Genomic DNA, 9942 nt, shown 5'->3' on the forward strand with positions numbered 1-9942 from the left:
GTACCCCTTCAGTAGGTATGTGAACGTGAAAGGGGTAGTAGTTTAAATTTCTTTCGACGGTATACGAAAGGGTTTAATACCCGTTCTGGTTTGGACCTCGGGGCGGCTCGGGGCGGAGCCTCCCCGTATGAAAAAAATAATACCCCCACTCCCCCCCTCCCCGGAATAGGGTTTACATTTTGACAAAATGATTCAAGCAGGGAACCGAGGACGATCAAACAAGTGATCTAATCGGCTATAAACCACCGAGGAAACTACTGACTCGACGACCAACAAGGAAAAAACCTGCAAGTGGTCGTACTAAAAACTGATGCCTGAATGACGTTAGCCTTGCGTATTTCCCTAATTGCGCAAAAAAATGTGACTCAACATGTGAACGTGTAATTTTTTGAGAAAGCTGTTTTGGCCAGCCGAAATAATTGTATAGTACCCTTCAAAAAGCACAAATCTACGTTGAATCGGCTTCTGCTATTATCAGTTATGAAGTTTGACCATTTTGTTCTTTAGAAAATAGTATAATTAATTTGGAAGTCGGGAATTTAAAACCCTTCTCAATGTTCTAGAAACCAGGGGTGGGGGCTGTAAGGCTGGGAAAATCACATTTTGGGTTTTCAGAAGCGCACCGCCCACCCTCACCCACGGGATTATATTTTATACTGAAAGTGTCAGAAACAACGCGTGCCACGGACCACGGTCTTAGATAACTAAACATGAGGTGATTTCAGCAACGTTACAACGTGGCCAGGAAGGTAATAATGGTAATTATTATAAGCAATCACGTAGAGGAGAGGTATTTTTATTTGTCGCGCGAATTCCCCGCCATTTCAAAGATGGTGAAATGGGGTGTTTTCCTTTAGTGCCCATTCATTATCGACTTCGGGGTAGGATGGGAAAGGTAGTTTCACATCTCTTTTTACATTATTCCTTTTTAAAATTGCAGCTCGCAACAGATACTCCATGCACAGTTATGGATTCCTCTAAGTCTTTCCCAACTCTTTCTACAGCAAGTTTATACAGCTATTTCGAGAAACGTTGTCGGAAAAAAGCACAAAACTGCACCAAAGCCAAACCCTTATAGGTAGTATGGGTAGACGTATTGAGCTACGGCACGTGTTGAATACTAATGAAATATAACAACAAAATAAGCGCAATTTTCAGGTTTTCTTTCTTTTCAGACATGTAGAAACAAGGTACGTTTAGACCCTCTGAAGTTCAGAAGAATTTTTCCTCACTCAAAGACATGCGACAGTAAAAGTAAAGCTACAGATATAGGCCTCCTGAGAAGAAAAACAAATTCTCCACGTGCAAAAATACAAACTTGTAAATTTCCTCTAGGCCAATATGCAAAATTCCAGTGAATACCCAGACCACCTTTCGGTCTTGTAGCGTGCACTTTGATGTTTTTTTTTTTTCCGACAACCTTTCTCGAAATAGCTGTATACAAAGACGTGTTAATTTCGATACAGTTGCAAACATGTTGTAGAATGCTCTCACCTGGCACGAGAGCGCCATAATAGGTGTGCAACAATTGTTCCGGCTAGTCTGTTTTCTTTATTTATTTTTCATTTTCTTTCCCTCCCCCCCTTTTCCACTTAAAAACATTATTTAATTACATTACAAAAGGATTGTCACTATACCACGAGCTGTAAAGCATAAATAAATTACTGAAATACATATCCTATAAAACAAAATTTGTATTCTTTTGTGTTGTTGAGCTTCTGCTACGAAAATTATAACTTAAGCTCTTATTGCGAGCGTTATTATTTCAACAATCCTAGCTTTTTCGACCAGTCGAAAGGGCACGTTAAAAGATTCGATCTGGAGCCAGATTTTGTTCTCCAGTTCAACTCCCAATCGACCCCGGGCCTGAAGCACGCTCAATTTAGAGGCCGCTGACCATACTAATGACTCGCGGGCCTTGACTTTAATGGCTACCCTTCGTTATACATATGAACTGGGCAGATCAGCGATCTTCTCGTATAGTTCATCTGTACTGTCCATCGTCGTTTGAGTACTCTGATTGGCTGTCTCAACTGAAAAGAAAATAATGTATTTTAGATTAAGTTTGATCGATCTCTTCTCGTTATCAGTAGAAAATTTTGGTACCAAGAAGAAAACTGAGTTTGAGTATTACATAAAATCATTTTTACGTATGCTGTTTACAAACTAAAATGTAGGGTTCTCAAAACACCAAAAGAGATTTCTCAACGTTCGATTTTTCGAATTTCCCGCTAACTCGAACCAAATGTCGTTTCCCTCCCCTCTCATTAGAACACAGCCATTTTACCCCCGAATTTTCGAACATCCGATTTCTCGAACCAATTTTCGTTTTCCTAGGAGGTTCGAGAAATAGGGATTCCAATAAACTGTATCAACAGAGCGGTTTTCACTTGACTGTCGAAAGTAATTCACGTTTGCTTTGGTTTTGCATTACTATGCTTTGTGATTGGTTTAAAAAACTCGCGCCACTTTTTCAGCCAATCAAAAGTAAGATCAAAACTTATTGTGACTTGCTCGCGTTTGTTTTCCCGCGCTTCGTGCCGGATACATGTCTTTACTTCGAGTTTTGATTGGTTCACTGAATTGTCTGTGTTGTTTGTGATTGGCCCTGAGTAATTACTTTGGTTTTAGGGCACTCAATTGAAAACTGCTCTAAATTGTGAAGGGGATAGTTAACAAGAACAAATACAAATACACCCTAGTTGATTTTGTTAATTAGACATTGTGTTTTTGTGTCAAGTTCTGATTTGTTTCTGGGTCTTCATTCTCGACTTCAGTTGTCCAGGTTCTTTGGTCTTATGTACAACAGTACCTGGTTAATATCGAGATTTATCGCACTTACTTCTCGGCCGACAAGATAATACAAGCTTTGACTTGAAACAAAGTCCCACGATAACCAGTGCGATAACTGCTGATATTCCCGGCGCCAAGGTAAATACGAGGCGTACATAACTGCTACACTCTTCACATATCACTCTGAAAAGAAACAAAAATAAATGATCTAAGATCTAAAGGGAAATGTCTTTGTGCTTTAAGTAAATAGTTCAACTTGCCATATATTGGATAGAGCTAGGTGTCCTATAATGGAGATTAAAGCTATAGTCACTGTTTGTTTGTAAAGTGGCCGAACTCATGGCTAACTCGCTTTTTGTGCGTTTCGAGTTCAATTCAAACTTAAAAAAATTAAATCAACAATTAGGATAATACATACCCGTCAACGCTATCAGGGTAAAACGTTTGTATGATGAGAACAACTACTCCTACGAATCCTTTGTCCAAGAAGCCCATTACAGAGTAGACAAACCCTCCAGAGGCCTGAAAGAAGGAGGTCAAATAACACTTATGTTAGACATGATCATGCTGCTATATATAGGCTATAGTTCATCTGGCTGTTAAGTTACTGAAAAAAAAACAACAACTAAATAGGTCGAAAGGTTGAAAGATTCGGGAGTAAACTGATGCAACGAAAGGTTACTATTTCATTCATAATCGACTTGTTTTATTAAAGAGGAGCTACTCCACATTCCAAGGGGGAAAAGCAGGCATTTACAAGACATAACGATATGTCAGTCACAGTTGACCACTGTAATGAACAAAGTATATTATTTGTCTTACCTTGTCAATTCCAATCATGTCAGCGGTCATAGACAACACAGTCACAAGCATGACAGAATTGCCGATGCCCATAATGAATGCTGCCGCGTACACGCCATCGCGACCGGAGATAGTCTGAACATAGAACCAAGCACATGCACCCAGGACAACTGCGCAGGCTATACAAAAGGTCCACTGAAACAAGAAAACAAGGAGACATGTTAAGTTCTTCGTTAAATAACCTCTTGAATGTATCTCAGCACTTAGACTACCTGAGAAATACAATATTTTTTTTTCTAGTGCTGTCTGGTTTATCATGCTTGCCCTTTATTATGCGTGCTTTTATGGTTTGGCCACTTCTGAAACGCATTGTCTATGACTACAAAAAGTGTCCGCATTAAAATGCAAGTGAACGTAAACTTTACCTTAGTACCCAGCCACTTGCTGATTTTCTTGACAATGATACTTGCAAAGGCACCGCTGATAAGAATGACTAAGGGGAAGTATGCAATGGCTTCCTGTAAAGAGGAAAAAACAACAACAGAGAATTGTAATAAGGTGAAGAAATAGTTGATTAACGAACGTGAACATGGAAATGGAAAAATGTTTACGTTGATATTTTCTTTTAAAAGGACACTGTCAAGGGGATTTTTCTGCTTTTCGTAAAAAATACTGAAATTGGCGAAGTACTCTCGTAGGTGCACGAAATGCGCCTAGAACATCAAGATGAAGAAATAAAGTAAATTTTCATTGAAGGAAGTGGGGAGCGTTTATTAGTTTTAAGCTGTTTTTCCAGGCCACAAGGGCAGAACTTGAAAACGTCAGTCTAACTTTTTCAAGTTGAAAAAAGTTCCTGATGGCATCACAATAATATACTTGTTTATACTGGCGCTTCAGCACACTGGAATAGTAATTTTTAACAAAACTGGACCACTATTTATAGGTTTCTTTAAATAATGTCTTACAGGCTCTTGAATTTTTGAAGTGAAGCTCGTGATAGTGTCCCTTTAAAATAACCTGGAATGTTCTGTTCAACTGACCTTCTGAAAATGAAGTGTCTCCGTCAAATAGAATGGAAAATAAGATTGGGAAACATTTACTGTGATGCGGGTACAAGTGTAAACAATACCCATCTGAAAGAAAAAAAAAAGATAAGCAATAAATAAAACGCCGGAAAACAAACCAAAGACACAACTGAGGCCAGAAAGAACAGTGTAGAAACTTTATCTTACCGCGTAGAAGCGAGGATCTTTGAACCATTGCCGCCATGTTTTGGGTTTGTGTGGTGCGGCTTCTCTCTCCACTATTTCAACACAGAGACTTTGTTCGGAAGATTGCTCGTCTAACGATTCGGCTAGAGAAGAAAAGAACGGAGGATAGGCGGATTAAAAAGAGGGGCAAAATATGGCTGTATTAAAATGGAACAAGAAACTTTAAGAAACGCATTCGCATTTAATTTATGTGAAACATAATTAATAATAATCGAGTTTACAACTTTCAAACATTACTAACACAAGAAGCTATATAGAATATGGCCAAATGTTAACACTTTAACTGCAGTTTTTCTTCGGGAAAACTTCCCCTAAAAAAACGTAAAACAAATGATTTTTTTTTTCGCCAACCTTGTTGGAGTTCCTTCCTGTTAGTCGCTGCTGTAGAAACAGGTTCAACAGTGCCCCAGTGAAACACGAAAGAAAATATAAACCCAGTTACAACCACGATCAGACTGAGTTGCTGAAAAAGAAAGAAGAAACATATTCAAAAGGTGGAAAAGAACATCAGTAGTTAAAACTCAAAGCAATTTCCTGATTACAGTCAACTCTCTCTAAGACGGACACCGTCGGGACCGGTCCCAACTGTCCGTCTTAGAGAGGTGTCCGCCTTATAGAGAGTCGAGTTAACCTGACACCAAAAATTTTGAGATGATAAAGCTAAAATACTATACACAACGAATTCACGTCTGTTTTAAGTCGCTAACTTTAGCAAAACCTAAAAAGTGGAACAAAAATATAATATCAGAAATTCGTCTCATTTGCTCATTACAAACGGTAATACTGTAAGTAGAAAACTACCTCTTTGGTGCCCATACGCAGAGAAGTAATACGTAATAGCGGAATGTTTTTGGTAAGTTTGGTATTCTAAAGACGCTGACTCGATACCAAGTTTTGAAGTATTATTCACTAAAAAATAACTTCTTGTGCGTGTCCGTTAGCGGTTTCAAAGTGTCCGTTGTCCGTCTTAGAGAGGTGTCCGTCTTACAGAGAGTTTTGTTTTAGTAAAATGACTGAAAAACGGCAGGGACCATAAACAGGTGTCCGTCAGTTATGGAGGTGTCCGTCTTATAGAGGTGTCCGTTAAGAGAGAGTTGACTGTATTCGCTGGACTTTTCATTGTCTAAAAATGTTGCTGGCCTAGCGGTCAAGTGTTGAAGCCCAATTCCAAAAAGTACTTGCTGGCTGACTTCGAGATACCCGGATGTTTTCTTCGCCTTTTCTCTTCCGCCACACAGTTATTACTTTACTTGTAAGCTCTTCTTCTAGAAATAAATAGTTATACATTTTAAATTATTTTCTTCGTACCGTGAATTCTTTCCATAGGTTCCGGCTGATTCCCTCCTCGCTTGCTTGTCCGAGCAGAATCCATGTGACCACGTAAATGAAAATACCGCAAACAAACGTCGAGCCAGACCTGAAACAAGCGATAAAAGGCGAAGTTAGAATACGCCTAAACTACAAAATTGCTGATGTCTAAACAGTACTATAAAATAAACTTGACTATGCTGCATGATGCGTTTAATAAACACTTCGTTTCAAATTCGGGGAAATGCAAAATGAACTAAGAAGCATAAGGACCTCAAAAGGTTAACGAAATCTGTGAAGAGAACTAACTGATTACACATAGCACAGTAGAGTGAGCTACTTGCTTCTGAACTGAATTGACTACTTTTTAAAAATTTCGAAAATTAAATTCATACAAGCAATGTTTGCCTTTGATATGTGTTCAACGCTTATTCTTTGCTCAACTGTTTACTTTTAAAAAGGCTGAGTCCTTTCAATTATTGTTTGTTTTTAAACAAAGCTTAAAGGTAGTTTAATGAGTGATTACCACTTAACAAAGACTTTTTTAACCTCAATCGTTTGACCGTTGTTCTGATTTTCACTTTCAGGGAAGAATAGTTGAAAAAGTTTTTAAAGAATTTATCGAAGAATTTTTTATACCATTAGTAATTAAAAACATCGGTGTCAAGTAATTTAATTTAAAAAATTAAGAAATAATTACTTCAAAGGAAAACATTGCGTAAGAAAGCTTGCATGCAAGTCAATATACGTAAAACAAAAAACAAATATTTTATATGATTTGCTTTGACGGAAGCAGACGTCGACAGTTACAAGATCAAGAAATATAAACTTTTTGTGACGTAATTATTGAAAAAACGGTCAAAATAATTCCTGATTAGACCTTCTTACTAACCTTACAGCGTTCAATTCCACAATTTCACCGGGCCGTTTAGCAATCTCGGGTATCAGTGACAGATGCGCGATTTGAACAGCGGCCCAACCAACGTGGAAAATCACAACTGTGGCTGAATAGTACACGAGCGGTAACCAGTCAGGGCTCTCATCGGTGCAGGCTAAGCAAGGACTGAAGATAAAGGGCCATGCGATCGCCACAAAAATTGTCCCAAACAAATGCCAGGTCTTTCTTTTGCCGTACCGCGCGAGGCGTTTGATGACTAGCCGATCGCAGCCGATTCCCATGAAGGGCGTCAGAATCGCATCGGCTCCTTGTGCAATAAGGAAGAGAAGCCCAGTTTCTGTGGTGGAAATACCGACTACTTTGTTGAAGTAAACGATAAAGTAGGTGAACCAAACGGCGGAGCACAAATCGTTGAAAATGTGGCCCGTACAGTATGAAATCCGCTGGCGCAAAGGCGTGCGCTCCTTTGAGTTTGTTCCCTTGCCTTTCTGGTTGCAAATGAAAAATTTAGGAGCGCCCATCTTGGATTCTCTTGTATTCTACAGCAACAGAAGTTGTGATAAACTCTAACGATCCTTTCCAACCCTGGGCAGACAGTTGAATGACCTCTGTATTTATATTTCTTGACCGACCACGTGAACATACAGTACACAAAAACTGTCAACACGTTTCCGAGTGGCAGCAGAATGTATTGTCTTGTTATTGAGCAATATTTGTTTGTTTTGCAATTAAATGTTTGATGTGTGTAATACGTCATAAGCAAGTTCAAAACAGGGTCCCAGTATCCTTACTGGTTTATTACCAGTGGTCACACATATATTGTGAGTGGCGTTAAACGTGTTAGAACTCCGCGCGTTTCGTCCATTTCTCAAATTGGACCTAAATAAATTCCACAGATTTCCTGCGGATGCTGCGTTGCGGAAAGAAATCGATTTCAAACTGGTAGCCCCCTCAATGACTCTGCGATTTTTGGCCGAACAGATCACTTTACTGGCACGGTGCGAGGCTGCAGAGGCTGGAAATTATGTACAAAAGCTGCCACAACATAGCTAGTGCATTTCTTCCCTTCCCCTCCCCTACACGTAAAAGCAGGTGTAAAATGCTGAATCAAGGTTTACCTCCGTGGGTGTCTTTCAGCGACAAACATTTTTGACTGTACGTAAATTTGCCCTTTATTTGCCCTTTCTTAATCCCCTCGGTAGAACTTTGTCAATCGTAAAGCATCATCCAAGTGTCAAGTTGTCTGAGACGTGCTACGGAAAAGGGTATAACCAGTGAAATAAAGAAGACAGATTTTAAAAATTCCCCCACGCATTTTTATTTGGCCAAGCTTAAGGAGTTTCACAGAACCTTTTTTCCAATTCTCAAACCTCACAGATTCCAACAAAGAAGAGGTACCCTTGTGTGTTCTCGTGAGACTGCGTTTCTGGCTTATCTACGTTTCGCAATAATATCACGCCTCCTGACAGTATGTCAGCAAGTGCGAGATAAAATTTCGTGGGAAACTACTCGCATGTGAGATGCATTCTTTGTTAGGAAATGAATGGAATGACGTAAACATGACACCAAAACTTCAACGAAGACCGTCAACATCAAAGCTAAAGACCGTCACTACATTGGGGTCGGAAATAAGTTTTCCCTCAATTGTTTAGGGACTGGTCAAAAAGGTCAGGGGGGGGGGGGGGGGGGGTGGTGGGCCGGAGCAGAAAGGGGGTGGGTCATCAGTTTTTGGGCCCTCGAAGAGGGGTGGGTTATGAAATTTTGATCTACACGTAGGGGGTGGGTCATCTTATTTATACACTAACTTTAAACTGTTATAGTTCCAAGAAAAGCTGTATTCATCAGTATATAAAATTGATAAATTTCTCTATGTGAGCATTTTTAATGAATTTTTAGCGGTTTCAGAAGGCCCAAATTTAAAAATTTCCCGAGGGAGCATGCCCCCTGACCCCCCTAGATGGTTTGTGATCATAACATCAGGTTTGCCTGTCTCTCTTCAACCTGCATAGATTCACGACGGGCTTTAAGCCTTTTAATACCAGACAAGTAAACTAAAACACTTTGCAAATATGAATGATGGACAGTGGTTGTAGTTTCTGTTATCAATTTCTGTGTAACAATATGAACTCTTCAATAGTTGTTTATGAAATAATATTACATACTGTTTCAGGTTTCGCATATGTTTGTGTCTAAATTTTCCCATGGAATTTACACAGAAATATGTGGAAAACTTGCAACAGACTAGTATAAGAAGTGATAAATTCATTCTTCTTTGCTGTGTTAAGAAACGGGAAAAGACGTACATGGAACAGCAGTGTCCATCAGGGAAAATCAGGGTGTTATATATAAGGAATTTCACTTAAAAAACTTATGTCAAATCAAAAACCTCCAACCCTTAATGGATAATAAAGAAAAGATGAGTTCCTTGATTTTTTTAAGCAAAGGGGGTGGGTCATGTAATTTTTAACCCCCTACCACGGGTGGGTCAATCAGTTTTGAGCCAGCAGGAAGGGGTGGGTCACAAATTTTTGAACCATCACTTTTCCAATTGCTCCGGCCCACCCCCCCCCCCCCCCCGTACTTTTGGACCAGTCCCTTACCAGTCATGAGTAAATGTCACGACTTTGGTTTTCGGAAATATGTCATGAAATCTTGTTTACCTCGCAACGAGGCCTAATTTTGAAGTATATCCAGGATTGAAAATTGCGTTAGTTGATGGCAGGGAGAGGGGGGAGGGGTTTACTTTACCCGAAAGGGGTAACATTTCCAGGCTAGGGTAGGGAGTAAATTAAAAGGGTATGACAATTTACAAGTAGAGAGAAGGACAAGGAAAACAAAAACAGACACACCATACTCAAGTGAATAGTTTAA

The 9942-nt window shown here is 39.4% G+C and overlaps 1 protein-coding gene across 3 annotated transcripts; it reads right to left on the reverse strand.

Moving 5' to 3' along the window:
- Positions 1–259: 259 nt before the first annotated feature.
- On the reverse strand, positions 260–7714 carry LOC144653368 (major facilitator superfamily domain-containing protein 12-like). Of its 3 annotated transcripts, none has more exons than XR_013570731.1 (11): positions 7066–7714; positions 6174–6282; positions 5217–5328; positions 4827–4948; positions 4635–4727; positions 4020–4112; positions 3616–3789; positions 3212–3315; positions 2843–2976; positions 1619–2033; positions 260–1575 (listed from the first exon to the last, which is right to left on the reverse strand). XR_013570731.1 is itself a non-coding variant. In XM_078513342.1 (10 exons), the coding sequence occupies exons 1-10, from the start codon at positions 7590–7592 to the stop codon at positions 1942–1944; spliced, it is 1560 nt and encodes a 519-aa protein (XP_078369468.1). In that variant the 5' UTR covers positions 7593–7714; the 3' UTR covers positions 260–1941. The 3 variants fall into 3 exon arrangements, 1 of the variants encoding a protein (XP_078369468.1); XR_013570730.1 differs by having other exon boundaries at positions 261–1569; positions 1614–2033; XM_078513342.1 differs by having other exon boundaries at positions 260–2033.
- Positions 7715–9942: the final 2228 nt, after the last annotated feature.

Source organism: Oculina patagonica, chromosome 5 (assembly GCF_052425735.1).
Source record: "Oculina patagonica isolate OP01 chromosome 5, crgOcupat, whole genome shotgun sequence".
NCBI lineage: Eukaryota > Metazoa > Cnidaria > Anthozoa > Scleractinia > Oculinidae > Oculina > Oculina patagonica.

What these genes read in the sequence shown, in the direction of transcription:
- LOC144653368 (XM_078513342.1), bottom strand. Translation starts at nt 7,592, where the DNA reads ATGGGCGCTCCTAAATTTTTCATTTGCAACCAGAAAGGCAAGGGAACA. An exon ending in ACCTATGGAAAGAATTCACG is followed by an intron (nt 5,329 to 6,173) that starts GTACGAAGAAAA and finishes TTTCTTTTTCAG; the next exon opens with CAACTCAGTCTGATCGTGGT. An exon ending in GCAAGTGGCTGGGTACTAAG is followed by an intron (nt 3,790 to 4,019) that starts GTAAAGTTTACG and finishes TTCTTGTTTCAG; the next exon opens with TGGACCTTTTGTATAGCCTG.